The sequence below is a fragment of the Caretta caretta genome, chromosome 18, assembly GCF_965140235.1.
Source record: "Caretta caretta isolate rCarCar2 chromosome 18, rCarCar1.hap1, whole genome shotgun sequence".
Lineage (NCBI taxonomy): Eukaryota > Metazoa > Chordata > Testudines > Cheloniidae > Caretta > Caretta caretta.
Window position 1 is genome coordinate 11,346,254 of NC_134223.1, and position 23,170 is coordinate 11,369,423.

Genomic DNA, 23,170 nt, shown 5'->3' on the forward strand with positions numbered 1-23,170 from the left:
TAGTCTGATCCTATTCACATTTACCCATGTGTTAGACATCATTAGCTTACTCAGTCTTCTGCTCCCATCAGCAGCCCCCTGCATCCTCCTGAGGGGCGTCTTGGTGGAGAGATCCAACGGTAACATTGCTCCTAAAAGATCCACATTGCCATGGATGATGGAAAGTAGAACAGGGCCACAGGCCGTTCTGCAAGAGCCTGAGCCTATTGCAGAAGTCACAAGGAGCTGAGGACAGCTGTGGCTTAGGTGAGTCACACACCCCCTGTGGAGGCACAGGTAAACAAACAAGATGATTTGTAGGAAAGCTGAAATTCCACCCTCTGGCCCTCCTCAAGGGCATGGACAGGATTTGGCCTTGAATCTTATTTGTTCTCTCCATCTCAATGAGTTGCACCCTTTTGCCTTTGATTTTCCAACAGCTTACTTTCCAAGTACAGTTTGTGGAAAATCTTCTGAAAAGCAGATTTCAACACCTAGTATTTTAATGGTTTTGCTACCCCAGGAGCGAATGGGCTAACGGGGAGATAGCAAGTGGCAGGCATTAAAACTCTTCCTATAGTAAGAACTAAGTATATTGTAGGAAAAATTTGTTCTTATGCTTCAGTAGAATCTGCACACACACAGGGCTGTCCCTGCCTGGTCTTTTTCTGAAGTTCCGTGATCTGTTTTGGGTCTGTGCAGCATCTGGAATAAGAGGATGGGATGAAAAGACTCTAATGAAGATGACATGAGCCTATAGCAGCCCTCTGTGAATTGGGTCCTTGATCATCATTGGCCTCAGTTGCAGTTTGGAGCGTTTGGCCTCTCCACCAATGAACATCAAAAGAGTTTCTGGGGCACAATTATTCCAGGGCAGCTACTTCAGCTCTGTTAGACTTGTTCACATGCATATTGATGACTAGACCTGGAAAGAGGTGGGCGAGCTGTCAGTACCGATCACAAGCAGGAGAAAACAGAAGGCTTTCAGGGGGTTCTGCATTCAAGAGACATTGTAATCTATCTGTCCCCTTTGCCTGAAAATGTCCGTGCAATTCTATTTCATCGTAAAACAATGGCTCCAGTGCTCCCTTAGGAAACAACAGCACCCGCAACTCTGACCACCACCAATCAGTATATAAAGTACAGGGCCCTGGTAATCTCTACAATAGGGAACGTGCACACAATTTCTTAAAAGAAAATGTGTATTAAGGCATCAGATGCCCGTTTTAAGAACTCCTTGGAATCTTATAAAGCACACCGAGGAAAGTATTGCACAATACCTTGGCAGTGCCAGTTCACTAGGCAGCAGGGGTACCACTAACAGATATTTATATGAGTTGGAGAGTGATTTGGAAGCAGACACACATTTGGTTAAATTCCTTTCTTGGTTACACTGGTGAAACTCTGGAGTAACTCCAGTGGAATCCCAGGGCTATAAATCTGGAGTAACAACAGATGAATTTGGCATTGATTTGTTCAGCTGTTTAAGCTTTGAACGTTATATTTGTTTTAGTCTGATTTACTTCAGTGGAAATTTTGCCTGAGTAAGGAATGTAGGATCCAGCTTTAAATAGACCTAATAACTAATTCTCTCTTCTTCCTCCTCGAAATGTCTTGCCAAGCCCCTGCCTCATTTTTCTTTTCATCCCAGATCAGAAGGGGCTAACGCTATTCCTATTACAATGGCTGGCCTCATTTTTGGAATTGAATGTGATAGGCTGTCAGATCATTGCATCTGCAAATATCTACTCAAAAAGGCTGATGAAAGAGAAAGGACCTTTCTGGTTCTATATTTGTACCGGTGGGGTTATTAATTTAGCAGGGGTGCAGAACATGACCAGAGTCAGTTGACACTCCACTTCCCTTACAGAGGTCAGCCCCTTTGCAGCAATCCAGCTGTTCAGAAAATGAGCAATGTGCATGAGAAAGGACTTAGTGAAAGCACTTGTTTAGTGAAACTGGTGAAGAAGAAGGGATGAATCAAAGTGTCGCCGTTAGGAAGCCGTGGAAAGAACATGACATCATAACCTTTCCTGGCCTTCCCACCACCAACCGTTAAATCAGTCAGAACAAGAAGCTGGTGAGTCAAAGACATGTTATGGGATGACTGGAAATAGTTCTCTGTGTGTGTGTGTGAGAAATCTAGTGCTTAGAGTCCTGGGTTCCATTCCCAGCTCTATCTCTGCCCCACGGGAGAGTTGGGCAGTTTCTTTTCATCTCTCTGTGGTTCACAAATGCACTACAGAAAATTAGATGGCTCACAGGGGGTTGGGGAAGCTCAGCTGTAAGTGCCTCTGTGCTATAAAAGAGACACACAAATGAGGCCATTCACTTCCCCGATAGCTTACAATCAAAGTGATCATCCATGTTAGTAAATGTTCACAGCAGTTAATGCTAGTGAAGTAAATAGGCATAGTAAAAAACAACACTTTTCCTGTACACCAAAACCTCCAAAAATTGAATTCTGTGTTCTACCCAGATAAGTACATCGCCCTAGAAAGTACTGCTTCAGATTAAACAGTAACTTTATAGTCTCCACTCGCTGAGGCTGTTTTAACTCTTCTTCGGTGCTGTTCTCTGTTAATAAAGAGTGGGTCTGATATTATCCTGCTGGTTTGACAGCCTCTCTGTTCCACAGGATGATTTCTGGGAAGCATATGAGAACGGTTCTTCCAAGAGAGGCAGTGTGGATAAGTCACCAGTGGGAGTCACAATAGTGCCTGTGAAATAAGTGTACAGAAAATCAAAATCTTGTCACCTTTCAGACTCCTCTCTGGTAGTAGTGTGTCCCCATGCTACACAGCTGGTAGGTTTTGGGGTGAAATGCTGGAGATTCTTTTTTGAGATTTTTTTAGATTGCAAAATCTGAGGCAGGGACTGTGTCTACCTCAGTGTTTGAACGGTATCTAGCACAATCAGGGTCCCAACAATAATGAAGGGATACACTCCTGGCAGTCAGAAGTTTAGCACCCTGAAATGGGGCAGCCTCCCTGACCATCTTAGCTAATGGATATTGATGGACCTAGCCTGCATAAACTTATCCATAATTTTTTTTACCCCAGTTACACTTCTGGCCATCATAACATCCCCTGGCATTGAGTTCCACAGGTTAGTTGTGTGAAATATACACACAAGTAATGCAACAAAATAATAATTTTCTGTGTGCTTAATGGAGGGAAAGTGAAAAGTGGACACGGCTGGTTCCTATTCCTCACCCAGAACTGTCTAGAAGATGAAATGAACACTTCACATTGGGTTTCACCTTAATCTCCTGATCAGTACATCTACCCACATAACTATGCTAGACCAAAGTCAACAAAACTGAAGGGAATAAGGACATCAGAAAGCAAACTTAGGTCAAAGTTTCCAAATTTGGGTGCTTGTAGTTAGGCACCACAATCCATATTTAGGCCCCAATCAAGCAAAAATTTAAGCATATCACTAGCTTGGTGCAGGTGAGCAGTCCCTTGGTGTTCAATAGAACTCTTTACGTGCATAAGGACTTAGGCATTTAAATAAGTGGCTGGACTTCCAGAGATTCCGAGTGCCTGCAGCTCCTACTGAAGTCACTACTGTGAGGAGAAAGCAACAGCCTCACTCCACAGACCATCCCCATCACAGGGCGAATGGAGAAAAAGGTATCAGGCCGTATTCCCCAATCCTGACACAATGCAAATTGAAGGTTAATTTGCCAGGGATGGTTAAAATGAAGCAAGAAGAGATTGGAGACCACTTTTTCCTCAGATCAAATTTCAACTTCGTTTTTTGATTTTGCGGGGGGAATTTATGCTTCAGTATGAGACATGCATTCTGATCCATATTCCCTTGGGCAGAACGGTCCAGGTTTTCCACACTAAAATGCATTTAAATATTAACAGGCTATAAACTGGAGTTATCCCCTTTCCTCTGCAAATTATGTATTACTGAAACCACCGGTGCACACAGAAAACCAAAATTACGGGCTTAATTTTCAGGAGTGCTGAGCACAGTCAGTTTGCCCATTGACTTTCACTGTAGGTGCTCAGCACTTCTGAAAAGCAGAGCATAAAACCAAGTATGAAACATGGTCTAGTGGTTAAAGTGTCAGCTCTGTGAGCTGGGAGACCCGGGTACAATTCCTTGCTCTGCCACAGACGTCTTGTATGACCTTGGACAAGCCATTTAGTGTCTTTCTGCCTCCCTTCTCCATCCGTTCAATGGGGATATTTGCACTTCACTCCTCTGCAGGGGTGCTAAATATTAAATGAAAGGTTGTAAAGTCCTCAGGTTTGGCAATGGGATTGCCTACGATGGATAGAAACCACACAACTAAGTCACCATAAACCATCCCCAGAAAGACACGGCAAATAAGAAAAAAATGTTATTTTCTGTTATGTGCGTAGGTGGTGGCGGGGGAGCAGTTGGCCAAATTTTGAAGACATTGACCAACTGTTCCTATCTGTTGCACAGAAGGGGTTGTTTGCAGCTTTACTGAGGCTCCTAGTGGCCCTTACAACCTCTCCCAAGCTCTGTGAGTGCACCTGGCTGGGCTCTATGATGAATGTGATCTCCTGGAACATCTGTGCGGTGGGGCTGAAGGGCTGGGAGTTGGTGGAGGTGCCAAAAGCCTCCATTAAAACCTAAAAGTGCTGTTTGCTTACAGAATATGAGTCTGAGGTGGTGACAAGCAGTGTGGATGAAGAAGGCACTGCTGAACTGCAGCTGAGATAAGGAAAGCAGATGGGGCCTGAATCCCACCGTTCAAGGAGGGAGAAATTAAAACCTGCAGACCAAGGGTAGTCACCTCGGCCCACCACACCCTAATAGAAGCCAACTGAGGTCAAACCATCCAAGCTCTCACCCTTACAATCCTACTAGGACTATACTTTAGGGCCCTCCAAGCTACAGAATACCAGAAAGCTCCATTCACAATTGCCAATGCCAGATGCTTTTGAACAGACCCCAACATCTTTCTACGTACTTTTTTTATTATTATTATTTTCTCTGGAGTCTGGACCTTGTCTATACCTCGGCCAAGAAATCTGAACCTTGCCCAAAAAGAATTGACTGCCCCTGCTGTAGACCTATCCATTCCCCATGGAGCTCAGGCCTGGTCCGTCTTTGGCGCTTCAGCACCAAGGACAGAGGTGCTGGCCTTCCTCCCCGGGCCCCTCCAGCCGTCCCAGCACCCCCGGCTGGAGCAAGGCTGCTGCTCAGAACAGGACCCAGGATGTGTCGATTCACACCCGCGCCGCAGGAGAGCTGCACTTTAGGAATCACTCAAACACCGCCCGGGTTTGGCGCTGCGTAAAGACGCCCAGGCAGCCCCCGAGACGAGCCAGCCTGCTTCTGATTCAGCCCGGAGGCTTGTCCTGGCGCAGCGAAGAGCTGGAAGCCTGGGGGCGGCCGGGGCCTCTGACCCAGGCCCACAGGGACACGTGAAAAAATATTGACCCTGGCTCAGCGCAGCCCCTTTCTCCAGGGGAACCTGGCTTCGGGGAGCCAGCACCGTCCTTCCAGCCCGCAAGGAGAGCGCGCCAGACCCCTGCGATGAGCTGCCGGGGGGGAAATGGGCCCTCTCAGGTCTAGCTCCTCCAGGAGCGCCTCTCCCCAAGGGCTGGGCCGCTGCTCTGCGCCTCACACCCACCCAGGGGGCTGGGGACCCTCCAGGCCTCTCTGCCCAGGATAAAAGAAGCAGGGGAAGTTCGGGCCGGACTAGGTCGCAGCTCGCCTGCGCCCCCATCACCCCTGGGCTGTGGATGCCTCTGGCAGCCGGCTCCCATGTCGGGGCCAGGCCGCAGGGGCCGCTTCCTCGCCTCCGCTTCCCTGGGGGGGAAACCGACCGACAGCCAGGCCCAGGAGGCAGCCGGAGCACGGAAGGGAAGGATCGCGGAGCAAGTGGCGTCCGGCCTCTGCCGAACCAGCAGGTGGGTTCGGGAAGGGGGAGAGAGAAGCCCGGGCTGGTGGGGCAGGCACGGGGCAGGAGGAGGGAGGAGAAGCCAGGGCTGGAAATCTAGGGGGTTCTGGGGGAAGTGTGAGCGGAGGGTAGGACTGAAGCCCAGGGGCATTTGCCCGTGGGGGGCAGGAGCGTATCCCCACTGACGGCAGTTACACTAGGGGGAACGGGGTGGGCTTCGTTTCATGGCCGCACAGACTGGGGCTTCCCCAAGATACCCAGGTGCGTGGTTTCCTCAGAGACCCGAAGCGCTCCGCTGGGCGTGGGGAGAGAAATGGATGGATGGTTTTTATTTACACCACAGGATCCCGGGGCGCTTTCGAATCTCCTCCCTTCCCGGGAAATTGGGTTTCCTCATCGATACAGCTCATTAGTGACCGATTACCCCGAGGCGAGAGCCAGGGGCTCCCCACGAAGGGTCGGAGGAGCTCAGAGGGGATACAATGGGTCCCCCCCACACACACACATTTCTTGCAAAGACCTTGACTCTGGGCCCGTTCGCCCCGCGAGTTTAGAACCTGGGGAGTCACGGTCGGGCTGCAGGGGTGCGACCCTATGGGTGCGTTGGTTAGCGGGGTTATCTTCAGCCAGACTTTCGAAATAACGCCAGCCACCAAGCGCAGCGCTAGACCCCCCGAGGCGCGCAACCCCACCGCGAGCTACCCTGCGGGAGAAGACCTGGGGGGGGGGGGAGGGGGGAGCCCGCAGCTGGCTGGAGGAACGATTTTAAAGAACAGAAGTTCGGCTGTGGGCCCCTGATGTTGAGAAATGGCCGCAAGCCGGCGGCCCGATCCTGATGCAGGTGAGATACATGGTCAGGTTCTCACGGGACTTGACTAGGACAGATCGACCCCGTTTCCTACGGGCCGCGAATGGCCCTTGAAACCAGGGGAAAGCTTGCTGCTCCCCCCGGCCGGGCCAAGCGAGACCGGGCTACCAAACACATTCTAGACAGTTTATGGGGTACGCTCCCTTCTTGGGAGGAGGGAATTATTCTCACCGAGAGCACACAAGTCTTTGGGTAAATATATAAACCTCAAACCCACAGTTTAAATATTGCCTTTCTCGTGTCCGATTTTATAGGCATGCTTAAAATACCGTGATCTTTACATACGCAATAACCCCCATGCGGTTAATAATCGGAATGATAAACTGGGATATTTATTACACATTTAATTTATATTATTGGAATACTGAATCATTTGGTAAAAGAAGGCTCATATCAAAATCAGAAGATACTGGAAAATAAATGTGGACATAAGATTTGAGAACAGTGCATGGAAATATTTTAAAACGCTCCGGATCGGGTTTAATATTCAGTACCGAATTTCTGCTCGCATAGCAGGGCTGATTTAAGATCTAGTTTGAGGTTGTTGCTTTCCAGCAGCGCTGTGACCGCTGAGAGGAGTTAACGAGCGTGGTAACCGAGTAAAACGTCTAGCGACAATTCACACCATTTCATCTTTGCAAACGCATCTTAATAAAACACAAACAACCCCATCGCCTCCAGCTTTGGGCTCACTTAAACCAAAACATCGCTCTGCAATGACCTTTGTGTGCGGAAAAGCAGGCAGTATAAAGTCAAGGCAAGGTTTTATTTTTATCCTCCTAATATTTCTGGATAGTTTCAAAAGTAGTAAAACGATTGACAAAAGGGGAGAGGGGGGGAAAGCAGTTTATATGCAAGCAACCGTTAGAGAGAAAATCAAGAAGTGAATAATAATTAGGAGTATAAAGCTTTAGAATACAGCCCTCTGGGTGTTTGCTGGGAGTAGGATTTTCTCTGTTCCCCCCCTTTTATATTAGATTGGTAAATGTCAGTAATAAGGAGCATATTTACATGACTGTTTTTCTTCTTCTTTCTAATAATGAAAGCCAGAGAGATCAGGAGAAGTGTCTGATCTGCCTGTGCTGAGAAATACCGTTTTAGTGTCTTTTTAATGATCCTTCTGCTATAAATCCAATACCATCCATCCAATGCAATAGGAAATCTGAGGGAGGTTTGGCATGTGAATTTGCTTAAATTCACATTTACTGCATACAACAAACCAAGCAAAGGAGGAGAACTGGACAAAGGAACTCTCCAGCTCCCCAGTGTCTGTATCAAGGGCTGGATCCCGCCCCCATAGGAGTCACTGGCAAAGCTCGGTGGTGATCAGTTCCCAGCCTGCTTCTCGGTTTGATCAGAGCCATCCCAGGGACAGGTTATGAATGGTTCTGTTCCATTTTACTGATCACTCTGCCATCGAGCTTCCTGAGCATGGATGATCCCAGCAGCATGGATGAGAATGGCACAATATTTACAAGTACTATTATTTAAATAAAAGCCCCAAATATCGAGTTCACTTATTCACCAGCATGGGGACAACTGGGGAACATTCATCCCAAGGTCTGCATGTCCTAAAGGTTTCACACATTTTAGCACACATGGTTCTACATCTGAAAATTCATACCAGAAAATTAATTCTCCCATTTAAAATGTTTCAATCATCCAGAGCCAGATCCAAAGCATCTTCTCCTGGATTACAATGGGACTTGGATCGGGCCACCAATGAAGGAGCAAAACCAAATACCATGCAACTTAGGTGACCGATCCTAGAATACATGAGGTCAGGACAGTCTCTATGTGTTCTGTGTGGCCCTGAGCAGGCTGAGAGAGCTAAACAATTCCCCACACCAAGTTTCCATTTTAAGCAGCCTTATGCAGTAAGGCAGGATAAAAGAAATAAAAAATATTTTAATAACCTTTGAAAAATTCTCAGATGATGCATGTCCCCATGCGCTCTACATTTAAAACATGCAAGTTCTGAAGGGTCTCCCATTCTGCTAGTATATTTCCAGTGAGTGGAAGAATTGTTCCAATGATCCAATTTCTTCTTTTCCTCCTCTCTCTCTCCCTCCCTCCCCTAGATGCTCTCCCAACTCAAACTCTGGAGGTAGCAGAACAGTCCAGAGGATTTTGGCAGCATGCATGATCTCCCTGTTTACCCTCCTAGGAGCCATCTCTCTTGATTTAAGCAGTAGTTTTGAAAAGTGGAGAAACACAGAGAAAGCTCTTCAGGAATTTTCCTCTTGTGAGAATCTTTTGGCTATTCGCCTTATAGTTCTCCTCCAGGAGGAAAGACGTATCTGCTGTTGGGACCAACCAGCTAGGAGGAATGGGTCTTGGCATGCTCAGCTACTGGAAAAGTTAAACTCTCTTTGCCAAGAGACCAAGGAGACATTATACAGCAAGAACCACCAATGCATGGAAGAGAAAGGATCTGCCTGTGGGATTTACATCACTAAAATGAGAGAAAGATTAAACAACACCTGGGATATTGAGCCTGGTGTGGTGTTGTCTAGAGTTATCTCAGAATTGCTGGAGGCTTTTGATAGCTCCAATGAGGACCTGATAACTGTGAGATCCAACCCCGACTGGGCAGATGTGATGTCTCTTAGACTCATACTTAGAGTAAAGGAAGTCATCCTCCGAGCTCATGAGATGCCCAAGGCATCACCACCACCTAGAAGCTTGCAGTCAGCATGGCAGCCAGTCACCACCATTCTGAACTATGCTATCTTCACATCAGAGAACGTACAGACGTGCTGGATGGAGAACATGAACCTGTCACGCTATTTCACTCACTATGAAGGCATTTCTCTTTTCATCCCATTCCTGGGCTCATCCCCACCAATTCCCAGCAGAAACCTGGCCAAGGAACTCAATTATGTACAGAGCTGCTTATTACAGAAAGGGCACGAAAAACTCCAGAGGAAGTCTAAGGAAATCATCTCCACAATTAGCCTTAAGATCACACTACTGGTGATAGCCTGCCTCATCTACCCCATAGTCCTGGTGTCCTTTAAACAAATGACAGATTGGATCCAGAATTACGCCAGGAGCCTTAAAGAAAGAACAGAAGACTTGAAGAGGGAGAGGCGGCTGGCTGAGGACCTCCTGCACCAGATGTTACCAAAATCTGTGGCAAAGCAGCTGAGGAAACACAAACACGTTCAGGCAGAAAACTATGACCAGGTAAGTCCACAATGTGTAGTGTGAATAGCAGAGTCACGGCAGCCTGGATGGAAAGCTATGGAAAGGATCTGACTTTATTTAAAAGAGTCTCTACCTGGTTTCCATTGTTGTGCGTGTGATTCTGCATCCACCATTAACTGTGGGTGGAAATCCTACCATTCAATATATGCTTTAAAAACAGATTTGCAGAACCAGATGAAAGGCTGGTTTTTAAAAGTCCAGCTCTAACTATTAAAGGCCCTGCTTCTATAAACTGTTCTGTTGGGGCTTAAGGGACCACTCACTTGGGTCGGCTGGCAGGATGAAGTCCTAAGTCTGAACTGCCTGGTTCCAAGATGAAGAGATCAACCATGGCAGAATGGGCCAAATTCTGTCTTCAATTACATCTCTGTAGCTGCGCATCAGTGGGGTTGCCTGGATGTAACTGAAATCAGAATTTGGACCAGTAACCTTGACAGAAGGACAACAGGGCCAGATTAACTCTGGGTTGCTATTGCACTGAAGTCAATGGGGTTACAGGGATTTAACCAAGGATCGAGTTTGGCCAGGATCTGCTTTCTCTGTAACATCATATTGCACCATGCGTTCTGTCGCTAATTCTGCATTTATGGGGTTGGCTGAGGGCTGGAGCTGGGAGACCACCACAAACGTAATTTGCTTCGGCCATGTCTATAATCATCTCTTAGCCAAATGACACATACTTAGCTAGTTCATTCCATCCTTCTCAGTCATTTCCCCCAACCACTTTTTGTTGCTCTTCTCTGACCTCTATCCAGTTTGCCAAAATGAGTTCAAGGAGATCTGCCAGAGGATTTCCCCCACCTCATGCATGTGGCTTCTACACAAAGCCAGCTAGTGGGACATTTATACTGTCTGCACTGAAGAGCCCATAACAAAGATCATCACCCTGCAGAAATCCTGTTTACTGGACACTCCTTTGCTTTCAGCTGAGACACACAAAAACCGAATATTTGCATTTAATTTCTAGGTGTCATTACCCAAATAATAACCTATAATTAGACAATTACATATAATTAACCATAGCTGTGCCATCAAAAGCAGCTAAACCAAGGCAGAGGGGGTTTAAAATAAACCATCTGGCATTATAATTGCTACTAACATAAAACAAAAAAAAACCCCTAACCACCAATTGCAATTTAAGGAACTGATACTGATCAGGTGCGGTCACAGGATAGTGAATGATTTGTCAAGGCCACTAACACACATTTTCTTTTTCATGCCAGTTGTGAAGGGTTGTTTTTAAAAAGCATCTTGCCTTCTCAGTAAGTTCTTTGATTAACAAGAGTAGGAAAAACAGGCTTTAGTGAAGGGAAAAAATGCCCAGTTATTAATATTTCCTACTGTGAAAAAAACACAATATTTATTTCTGAATCTGCACAGATACTTGAACTCAGGCATCACCACAACTTGAATAATGAAACAAAAATAGGCCCCCGTTGTGGAAGCTGAAACCTTAGTACATCTTGTTTTAAAACTTCCTGCTAGTAAAAGTAATTTAAGTTGATACAAATGAAGAATCTTGGAAATCAATGGCCCGATCCTGCATCCCTTTTCCAGGCAGGCAGTTCTATTAAAGTCCTTGAAATAAGGCATCAGTGGTGCATACCCCGTGTGCTGGTCCTTCACACAGAGGTGCATTTCACTCAGCATATGGGAGTTTCAGCACCTTTGTTCATCATTAGGTTTGGGAAAATTTGGGTCTTGATCCCAGAACCACTATTCTAATAAATCAGCCTTATGACTTCCAATGGGACTACCTCGCTGAGCGGGGATTGCAGGGTCAGGTCCTTGTTTGTAGTTTTTAATCAATGTAAAACACACAAAGACTTCAAAAGCTCTGCCACCTTCCCTGGCAACCTTAGCTTCATGCCACCTATCTCCCTCCACCAGGTGACGATCTTTTTCTCTGACATTGTGGGGTTCACGAGCATCGCTGCCTCCTGCACCCCCCTGCAAGTTGTTGAGATGCTCAACAACCTCTACAACTGCTTCGACACCAGGATCGAATCCTATGATGTTTACAAGGTGAGCGAAATTCTTCGGTGGGGGTGGAGACTGTGTGCCAGGGGTCTTCTCATTCCCTGCCTGGGAGAGGGGATCTGGCCCCCCTCCGGCTGATTAGCTGCAACAAATGCTCCTGTAGCTTCAGCTAATTCTCTCCCACCGGAGCCTGCTGCTCCGTGCGCCTAGGCGAGCGTGGAGAAGGGAGAAGCTCTGTGTAAATTCGGGGGGGGGGGGCAGCAGACATTAAACATATGTAGAAATTATACATGTATGAATCAACCACTAGACCAAGGCAGAGGAGTAGGGGATGTCTGGGGGCGGGGCACGGCTAGGGTAGGAGGGGAGAGAGGGTTCCTCCCCCACACCCCAAAAACTCCCCCCAGTGGAGGAGGAACCCTCTTTCCTCTCCATGAAGAGACTTCACGATTCAGCTCACACTAGCCCTAATCCACAGGACATCCCCAGCCTTTGAGGGGCCAGCAAAGATCTAGTATTAAGATAAGCTTGCAGACAAAATGAACACCCAGTTGCTGGACCCAAGGAACAAACTAGGTACATACCGGGCATGTTCAAGCTGTGGAGGGATCCCATCTCTTACCCAGGGGTGTTTTTTTTCTTTCCCTCAGAGGCAGCCAGGCCTCTTATAAACTCCTGATTAGGCAACAAGGGTCACCTGCACTGATCAAGCCAGGTTCAGCAAGACAAGGACACGCTGTTTGCCCAGCCCTAACCCCCAGGGACCCCAGCAGAGCTGATTAGGGGCTGGCATCTGGGAATTTAACCCTTAATCCGCTAGTTTGGCTGAGAGTTGTAGCTTTGATTCTTTAATCCAGTGGCTCTCAACCTTTCCAGGCTACTATACCCCTTTCAGGAAGCTGATGTGTCTTGCGTACCCCCAAGTTTCACCTCACTTAAAAACCACTTGTTGACAAAATCAGACATAAAAATACAAAAATGTCACAGAACCCTATAACTGAAAAGTTTCTTATTTTCTCATTTTTACCACATCATTATAAAATAAATCCATTGGGATATAAATATTGTACTTACATTTCGGTGTATAGTATATAGAGCAATATAAACAAGTCGTATGAAATTTTAATTAGTACTGACTTCGCTAGTGCTTTTTATGTAGCCTGTTGTAAAACTAGGCAAATCTCTAGATGAGTTGCTGTACCCCCCTGGAAGACTTCTGGGTAGCCCTGGGGTACATGTACCCCTGGTTGGGAACCACTGCTTTAATCCACCCTCTGAAGACCAGAGTCTGTCCCAGTGCCACTGCCTAGGATAATGGGGTTCCCCCACAGAGGGATAAATAGTGCAAGGGATGTCCCCAAAACCTTCCACACCCCTTCACAGCACAGGAGAACACTGAATACCAGCTGCCTGGCAGGACAGGGTGTGATTCTAAAACACCCTCCTGGAGGGAATATCCAGCCAGTTGGCCAGTGGGTGGGGGCCACAGGCAACCTGATCCCTGAATCAAGAGCCCACCTGTCTCTTTGAGAGGGAGGTTTGGCACAACCGGCACCAGCAGTTCAATGATGCTTGTCCCTTCCCATCAGATAGAGACCATCGGCGATGCCTACATGGTGGTGAGCGGCCTGCCGGAGAGGAATGGTGAGAAGCATGCTGATGAGATTGCCAAAATGTCTCTGGACCTGGTGGCTGCGGTCCGACAGGTCCTGATCCCCCACATGCCAAGGGGCAGGCTGCAGCTGCGGGCTGGGATCCACACAGGTGTGCAGATGGATACCAGAGAACAAAACCAGGAGAGAGGCAGCAGTCGAGTGATTTGAGGACGGGGTGGGGACAGGAATTGGGGCTTCTCGGTTGCATTTCCAGATCAGCTGCTAACTCCCTGTATGATCCTGAGACAGCCAAGTCTCTGTGCTTTAGTTTCTCCATCTGCCAAGGGAGGGTAAGGATTCTTGCCTACATCACAGGGGTGCTCTAAAGCTTAATTAATATTGGCAAAGTGCTTTGAGACCCTCCGATGTCAAGTGCTACATCAGTACAAAGTATTAATAGCTGGCCAAGTCCTGAAGCCCTTACTGAGGGCCTGCAGTCCTGAAGTCCTGAGGGCCTGCAACTCCTATTGACTTCAGAGGGCCAGAAATGATATGCTCAAGAAGAGATTAAAACTGGCACCTGCATCTCACTTTGCTCTGGCATTTCTGCCGGGCCTCTCTCAACCCTGGACTCTCTCTGCCTTGCATTTCTGCAGGCCCCTGCGTGGCTGGCGTTGTTGGGTACAAAATGCCCCGTTATTGCCTCTTCGGGGACACGGTGAACACAGCTTCTCGCATGGAGTCCACCAGCCTGCGTAAGTGTTTCGGGCGCTTCCCTCCCCTTCCCTCCCCCCCCCCCCCAGTCCTGTCCCTCCCAGAGCTCATTCAGCAAACAGGCCGATGCCCCAAACAGACTCAGGTCCGCGTTTCAGGGCACGTCGGTACAATGATGACTGACTCATCAGAAATACCCAACGTAGCCATCCTGCCCACTGTCCACCTCAGCACAATGGCAGGGGTTAAGTGTGCAAGTGATTGAGGTTTCTCTGGGGCTGGTGAATGAACTCCCACAGGCTCCAGGAACCGTCACCACTTTGCATTCACACACACACACACACACACTCACAATTTTCCCACTGGAGAGAAAAGGGAAAAAGAGAGACTGTGACACCTGACAAATGCTAGTATGTCACTTAAGGCGCTCCGGGAAGCTGCTCAGATACTACGGCGAGGGGGGTGACACAAGAACCTGACTAGTATATGACCCATAGCCATAGGTGCCGACTCTGCAGGTGCTCCATGGCTCAAGCACCCACAGGAAAAAAATAAAGGGGTGCTCAGCACCCACCAGCTGTTGGGTGGGGGGCTCAGGGGAGGGCAGAGAGGAGCCAGCAGTGGGCAGGGGGGGGCTTTGGGAGAGGGGGCTGAGAGGAGCGAGTGAAGGGCAGGTGTGGGGGCGGGGCAGGGGCAGGAAAAGGCAGAAGGAGGGCGGGGCCTCACGAGGGGGCGGGGCTTCGGGCAGAGCATCCATCCGGAAAAATAGAAGTCAGTGCCTATGCCCATAGCAGAGAAGGGCAGCAGCAGTTGGAGGCAAGCTAAGCATCTGCTTTTAAGGAGAGGCAGGGACTTCGATATGAAAGTAACAGGTGCCTTAGAAATACCACGGATACCCGGGCTGTGGCAACACTCCTGTTATTGCACTGTGCAGTAGTGGCTGAAGCCACCGCCTTGTACGCACCATCTCCCCTGCTCCAAGAACCGAGTCCGAACTCTCCGCCGGCCTTGCACTCGCTGTGCTTCTCACAAGCCTCCGTTTTCCAAGACGCACACACGCCTTAGCCGCACGCAGCGAATCCCCTTGATTTCCAGACCGGCTGAGTCCCAGGCAGTGCTGACAAGGCAGGGCCAGGCGGCCACGGGAGCAGGGGGGGGGCTGTTCCTGCTCTGGGGCGGTCCGGCGCCCGTCACGTCTAACGCTCTCTCCTGAACTGCAGCTCAGAAGATACACATCAGCTCCGCTACCTATCAAGCTCTGCTTATGGATGATGCCTATGAAATCGAGCTGAGAGGGGAAATTGAAATCAAGGTAACCGTCTCCTGTGGGGCCGCAGTAATAAAGCAATTTAATCAGACAGGGAAGAAACAGAAAATGGAAAAATGGATCCGGCCCCCGCCTACGAAGTCCCATCACCTCACACTGTGATGGTCCGTGACCTCCTCACAAATTAATCAGGGTTGGGCCTGGTGGGTGATTGGATAGGAGGTCACGAGGGAAAAGCCAGCTGTATAGGAAGAGGTGCTGGTGAGTTAGCAGGAGACACTCAGCTCTTTGAGGAATTCTTGATGCCCGGTCATGGTTTTAGGGGTTCCTCTGCTGTTCGGAGTGCTGCCTTTTGGATAAGACATGACACTGAAAGGTCCCGGTCCTCCTCCCCGGATGATCGTGTCCTGACGCTTTTCACATGGGAGTAGGGCTCTTAACTGTGATTTTCGGGCCCAGGCCCAATGGCTGCCCTAAGTTCCCTCTTCCAGTGTAACCAGATGGAGCAATCCACGTCTCCTCATCTGTGGTAGCGTGTTGCCCAATCACGTTAAAGGTGTGTGCTGTGAAACACGATTGCTGGATTTGACCCACACGGCTTCATTGGCCGGGGTGGGGCTGGTAGGATCCCTGTGCAAATACAGTAAATACAAGAGCATCATCATGACACTGAATGATGCTGCCAGTCCCGCCCCCGCAAGTCCCTTATCGGAACTGATCCTTTCCCCGCACTCCAAAGCCATTTCAGCAGCTTGACACTGCTGTTTCCTTTAGTCCAGAATAGATCTGAAGCTGCAGCTCTCTGGAGCCTGGGCACATGAGAAATATACCCCTTCTGCTTGCGGTATGAGCACCTCAAGTCTGTGGGGAGTATGAAATCTTTCCATGAGCACAATCATTTCCCCTGGAGAGGAGAGTAGAAAGGGCCTATGGGTGTCAGATCCAGGCACTGACAACACAAATTGTAGGCATGGCCACAGCAGTAGTTCCCCATGCGGATCGCAGCCAGTGGCAATGGGTTTTGTTCTGCTCTCTCCCCATTTCTGCCCAGGGCAAAGGCAAAATGAAAACCTACTGGCTCCTTGGGAACAAGAACTACAGTGTCCAAAATGACAGCCTGGTCTGCCACTGGAATCCAGCCATCTCCAGGAAAAAGAAGATGGAGAACAGTCTGATGTCTGCCCAACAAGTGAGGGGCTGAGTGTTCTGGTCTGTGTAATGAACGGTCATCGGCTGAGATAAGTGGGGCACTTGCATCTCTTTTCTCCTTGAGGTTATTGGGAGGCCCCTGCAGTGTATAGATGATAACGCCAGTGTTCCTTTGTGTTTGGTAGTCGAGTACAGGGTCTGTGGGCGCAATGCTGAGCGAGAGAAGCACCTTAGCATCTCAGGATGGGACGGGATCAGCCGGCCACACCAGAGTAAACTCTGACCTGGCTTGGACAGCTGGGAGTTCTATCAGCGACGCAGGCCGGGAGCCGAAGAACGGGTCTCATCACAGCTACCCGCAGAGCCTCAAGAATAACATGGTTCCACTGGGCTCTCCAGTGTCCGGGCAAGGGGACAACGGTGCCAGTCTGGACCAAGGGGAGTATCTCGGAGATTATGGGAGTGGATTGCTGGAAGAAAATGGGTTTCTCCCAGGGTTTGTGGATGGGATGTGACCCATGATGGGGGAATGGACTTTCCCCGGGTACCATCATTTGCTATTAAAGTGCCGCATCTTTTGTATTTAGCAATCATTCTGGCTTCCGATTAACAGGGGAAGCCAGCCAGCGCTAGGATCTAAAACTGGAGTAGAAATAGGGGAAAAGTGTTTTTTTCTCTAACCCAGGAGACAGTGTGATGCTACAGCTGGGACCCCCGCACCAACCGGGGTGAGAGAGAGATCAGGTCAGATTCTGCTCGTCTGTTACTCCAGATTTACCCCAGTGTAACTCCTTTCACTTCAGTCATGTTATTCTGGTGTTGCTGCAGTGTAACAAAGCAGAATGTATCCCTAGGAGTCCAGAAACTTGGCTAACAGAATAGGGAGCCAACCGCCTATGAAGAAGAGGGTGCATGTAACGTCAGCATGTGTCAGGGAATATGGAAATACGCCTCTTTAATTCCAGTGCCTTTCTGGGCCAGGTCTATGTGAGACGAACGGTGCGTGAAGGGTGCTTAACTCTCCTTTTCTCTAACTCCCTGCAGCAGTCCCTCTTCCCAGCTCACCCCCAGAGCAGAGGAAATACCCACCCCACCTGGCCCCTCCCAAATCTCTGTCTAGGCCTTGGGGGAGTCTGTTTATAACGGAGCAGCGAGAGGTGGCTGCAGCTCAGTTAACAATGCGCGGGGAGGCCAGGGCCCTCTGTTGAGAGTATAGCTTGGTTTTTTCCTCCCTTGGATTTACACACCACGTCACCTATCACAATGAACAGGAGCTGAGGCAACTATGGCAGAAAAGGGAATCAGCAGTTCAGGGCTCACTGCAGGGAGGCAGGACAGGAAGTCAAGGCCCCAGGGTGGTCTCAGGAGCAGATTATTTGGGTGGCAGGCACAATTGGGAAGCTGCACCCTGTCTTCATTTCTCTATTGTCAGAATATACGTTGTTTCATGCACCTCAGATCCATTTGGTCTGTGTTGTCTTCTGCCAGGCCATCCCAGTTCCCTGGCTACTAATGGGGACTGTGAAACATCAAAGGGATGCTGCTGAGGTTCTCTCTTCACAGGCTGAAAGCCTGCATCAGTCCCATCAATCAACCCGACAAGGTCACTGCAGGGAGCACGTGTGTGTCAAGCTACGGAAAGTCTCCTAAATCGCTGAGTGAGGTGCTGTGGTACATGGATGCACTGCATGGAGACTGCAAGGACGGAATCCTTCCACCAGGCTTCAGCCAGCGCTCAGCAGATGTGCTGCGGGTTAAGCAGGAGAGGGGGAATGCAGCAGACGCTGCTGAAAAGCCACCACTTTCGAGGCAGAGCAAGCAAATGCCACAGGTGCAAAAGAAGCAGCCATAAAAGGAGAGGGAGAGAGGCAGCTGATTATGCAGGGCGGCAGGAGCTGGAGGAGCACTTTGCTGTCTGTGATTGTTAGGAAAATCCTGGGTCGAGATCAGAAACGAGTTATTTGCATGGGAAAGGAGTCCATTCAGATCCTCCCCGGTGAGGAAAATTGCAGAAAATGGCCCCGTCTCCATGATGAAAGGCAGCAATTAGTGTCATTAGTGCAACTGGCTTTGGTTCAGCTCTGAACCAGCCCAGCCAGGGTCTGCTTCAGCCACAGACAGGAAGGACCAGTGCGGATCCTCTTTCTATGCACTGGGTCTGTGCTGCTCCACAATTAGCGGCATGGTGGAAGGGTAGCTGGGTTCCAGGTGATTTTCAGGGGGGCCTGTGCTTGAGACGCAGCAAGGCCGGCGCTAGGTGAGGCTTGGGGCTGTGTTCCAGCGGGTTGGGTCCTCTGCTGAGACTGACTCTTAGTAGGGCAGGCCCTTGTCTGGGCAAGCCGGGGCCTGAGCTTGATTGGAATGACTTCTTTTGCCTGCATTATGCCTCGGCAGTAGCTGGGCCCATGACTGTGCCATGGCTGCCTGGGCTGGAACAAAATCTGTGCTTGGAATTAGAGACACAGAGGGGTGAGAGGCACAGACAGACCGCTCCCCTTGTCTCTGAGCATGTCTGCCTCCTGGATGGATGCCGAGTTTTAGGTAAGGCCCTTGACAGTGACAAACATTGTTTGGAACTGGGCTCCAAATTTCTGTGGCTGCAACCAGCACTGTAAATCCAAAGGTGAACGCAAGGCTCCTGCTGTCTCCTACAAGAGGGGCGTTAAATAAAATATTGACAATTTTCTATCTTTCATAACACGGCACGCTGGGGTCTCAGGACTCTGGTTTTCCAGCAGTGGGGGATCTTGCAGCAGCTGGTGTGGCTGTACCATTAAATCAGAGGGGGGACGCGTTTGATTTCAAAAGAAGGACCTCGGTTCTTCATGGTGGGGAACCCGCTATGCATGTGCACGGACACAAATGTCCATTCACATGCATTTGCATTCTCCTGTCTTCTGAGAGGCACACTAATGTCAAATGGCACTCGGATTCATATCAGTCTTTATGGTCACACAAAGTTGACTTGCTAATAAAGCTTAGCACTTCTCAGACTTCTCTGCCTACATAACTAATTAATCCTCACAACCTACCTCTGAGTTAGGGAGGCCTCTGTTCCCATTTTGCAGGGAGAGGCTTTTTGTTGTTCACTTGTACCATGCAAAGCACACTGAGGGCCCTGATCGAGGTTCCCTAGGCAATACAAATAATTAATACTACTACTACGGATGGGGCAAACAGAGGCAGAGAAAGGTTAAGTGATTTGCCCAGGTCTACATAGTAAACCAATGTCAGAGCTGGGATTAGAAATTGGGAGCTCCTCCCCCCTAGCCCTAAGATCAGACCACTAGCCCTCACCCCTCTCTTTAATAGGATAGTGAGTGGGAAAACAGCAGAGCTTTAAATTCCATGAGAATCGTGTGTCCTTAACTGGGTTTTGCTTAGCCAGCCATGGTAGAACATGTAAAAAAAAAAACCAATGTATCTGGGATCTCTCTTCTGCAACCTTCATAGGATGGGGATATGTGGCTAGGATTAGTCTAACTGGTTATTGGATTTCAAGCCAGACAGACATCTGGAAGAGCATTTACCACCTGACCAACTAAGTCAATCTTGACAACATAGGAGAGTTACCATGTGATGTTTAACTCTGGCGTCGTGTGTTTAAGGAACATGGGTGTGCTTGTCTACACACAGCCTCCTCCATCCCTTCAACCTACTTCTACATGGCCTGTCAGCCCAGAGATTCACATCTCAGCTCCTTGAGGCCAGGCCAGCCAGCCCTGCCCGCCCCCGCACTGCTGCTGTCGCTGAAAACTCTGGAAGGCAGGACCCAGAGCGGACACCGTCCTGGCTGGAGGGGAACACTGCGACCCTCTCAACACAGCAGCACGTGGAACCTCTGCATGTGCTCTGGGGCTCCAGCCTTTTAGCCAGCTTGTTCCGATGCTAATTCTCATGTGCCAGCAGGTTCCTAACAGGTGTGGGGGGGGCTCATGCAGCTGTGTCACAGAGTGCCCAGGAGATGTCACTAAAGGCTTGGCTGAGGTGCCCCAGCCCTGTTTGTGTGAGCAGCGCTAATCATCCAACAAAGCAGGGGAGGTGGCCCAGTGAGGGTGATTTCAGTGCACTTTGCTGTCAGCCACATGGGAACCTTCTCCTGTTGCCAGCTGCTGAAAGTAAAAGGGGAAGAGAGGGGCTGCCTTAGAGCATGAATCCCCTTAGCAAGGAGGAGAGACCAAAATTCTCTGCTCCCACGTTCAACTCCATGCGTTCAAATCCCAGGAGTCAAGCCCCAGAAAATCATGACTGGTTTAAAAAAAATATTTTTTAAATTAATACATTTTAGGGTTCCTTTTATTTGCCCTCTGGTTTTCCAGCATTCAGGGGTCGAGTTTTCTCTGCAAGCACACAGGCTAGAATTGTACTTTAAGAAAAAAAAAAAAAGAAACCAGAGATTCCCACGGAATCACATGACTCGAGGAGCTGAGGCTTAAGAGAAACATCAACTACCTTGAGACTCACGGTGCAATCACGAGAGCTGGCAACACTGCTGTGAAGTTCCATGGAATAAACCTAACCCGCACCACCGCCCCCACCCCGCCCGATACTGCTGTAAACCATTTTCCATTTAAATATCACTGGGATGCATTAATCAGACCTTTAGGGAGTCACTGAACCAATGGAAACTGGCATGGGCGGGGGGCACAGAACAGAGCAACATTTGTCCTGCTGTTTTACCTTCAGCATTTTCTCTCCCCCCATCTTCCCTCTGTCCCAGTCTCTCCTCTCCATCTCCTTTACCTGTCCTTGGCCCTCTCCCTTCCATCTCTTCCCACAACCCAAAAGGGGTGGGAGGCTACATCACATGTACTCCTAACTGCCTCTCTGCAGCTGGTTAGCATTTTGGATAGTTAAAACCAGCATGTAGTGGCAGGTGGCACCCTTGAAATGAGGGCCTGAGACAAGCCTCCAGCTTCATAAAAATGACAGTGGGAATACTAGCACAGATCAAAAACATTTCCACCTCCCACTTACAATAGGCAAAGTTCCCAGTTCTACCAGGTGGTTAAATTGGGCCAGAGAAATGTTCTCACCTGCGCTGGGGTGGTGTGGTGTGTGTGTGTGTGATGAATACAGGTGGGAAAGCCAAGCAGGAGCCAGCAGTAGAGAGCAGAGAATTCTAGTAAGTTATGCTTGGTTTCAACCAGCCCCTAAAGGAGATGAAAGCTGGAGATCAAAGCTAGGAGTGGAGGTGGCTGGGGGAGAAAAAGCACATGCTGGACAGGGGAGAGGAAAACAAACAGAACTGCACCAAGCTCTTTGCCCGTCCAGGAAGGCTGATCAGATGACAGTTAAGCTGGCTATTGAATTGTATTTATAAAGAATGTCAAAATAGTAGGAAATGAGTTTCTGGCTTAAAAATGAATCTAATCCAGATACATTTAATACGGATATACATACTAATGTGTCAAGGTGGATTTGATTAAAGTGTACTAATATACATACACGCACACGTATTGAATGCCAGCAACAACGTACAAGCGTAACATGATCCACAACCACAGAGATGCCACAAGTTAGCCAAGATCTGAGGCACATGGTGAGGTGCGAGACAGTCACAACTAGAGGCCAGATTTTTCCCTCATGGCTTCAACAGGGGAGTTGCATGGGTGTGTCTAAATGCCCCCTGCATGACTAAGGGCCCAATCCTGTAGTCCTTACTTATGCCACAATGTGACCATCAATTGTGACTCTTTTCTGCACATTGCATTCTGCCTGTAAATGCGAGGAGAGACTCTGGAGGGCAGGGCAGTTTTGTGAGGTAGATGGGAAATCTTGCACAGGAAGACAGATGCATTCTAGTGGAGACTTTATGTTAGTGCTTTCTTGTTTTTCTTTTTGTTTTTTCTGAATCCAAAATAAAAGGCACTGAGCCTGAACATGGATTGAGAACTTGCTACAAGGTCACTTGCTAGGTCCCGGGAAATGCCACAGCGTGGTGCACAGGGCCGCGCAATTGTGGTAGCATCAGAAACAATCACATCCCAGGTAAAAGACAGCATTGAGGAATGCCAAGCTGGTTTGGTCCTGCTCCTTGGAACTGTGCAACAGAGTGGGAAGGACATGGGAGATGCCTGTGTCGTTTTGCTATTACATGCTATTGGTTTATTCAGACTGTGAAGTTTGCTATAAGGTTACAGGTGGTTTAATTCCAGCAGGAAAGGGGACAAACTTTTCTGATAGCCCCCCAGCTCTCGATACTTAAAAGAACTTCAGAGAACGACTGCTGTGAAGTTTGTCCCTGACACTGCTCCCTCTCCCCCCTGCAGGGCACAGCGGGAGGGGACACAAACCCATCTGCCCGCATTCAGGAGTCCAAGGCAGACAAAGGACCTCAGAGGGGGATTAAAAAGGATAACCCTAGAAGAGCAGGAAAGAGGGAGGGAGGCAGGTAGAGGGTGCAGGGACTCAGATTGTCAGCCTCAGCCCCAGAAGAGGGTGTGTGTGGATAAGCTGGGCTTAGCTGAGTTTTAGGTAAAACAGCTATACCTGTAGACTCACTGTTGTGT

At 48.9% G+C, this 23,170-nt stretch overlaps 1 protein-coding gene across 1 annotated transcript; it reads left to right on the plus strand.

The window, feature by feature from the left end:
- Window positions 1-82: 82 nt before the first annotated feature.
- On the plus strand, window positions 83-19,653 carry LOC125624455 (uncharacterized). Its single transcript, XM_048825157.2, has 10 exons — window positions 83-246; window positions 1,850-2,059; window positions 4,622-5,885; window positions 8,825-9,932; window positions 11,844-11,978; window positions 13,523-13,697; window positions 14,185-14,283; window positions 15,463-15,554; window positions 16,561-16,698; window positions 16,844-19,653. The coding sequence occupies exons 3-10, from the start codon at window positions 5,740-5,742 to the stop codon at window positions 17,171-17,173; spliced, it is 2,223 nt and encodes a 740-aa protein (XP_048681114.2). The 5' UTR covers window positions 83-246; window positions 1,850-2,059; window positions 4,622-5,739; the 3' UTR covers window positions 17,174-19,653.
- Window positions 19,654-23,170: the final 3,517 nt, after the last annotated feature.

Excerpts from the sequence above, each read along its gene's own strand:
- LOC125624455 (XM_048825157.2), top strand. The coding sequence starts at position 5,740 with ATGTCGGGGCCAGGCCGCAGGGGCCGCTTCCTCGCCTCCGCTTCCCTG. Across the intron at positions 5,886-8,824 it reads GGCCTCTGCCGAACCAGCAG|ATGCTCTCCCAACTCAAACT; the intron begins GTGGGTTCGGGA and ends TCCCTCCCCTAG. Across the intron at positions 14,284-15,462 it reads CATGGAGTCCACCAGCCTGC|CTCAGAAGATACACATCAGC; the intron begins GTAAGTGTTTCG and ends CCTGAACTGCAG.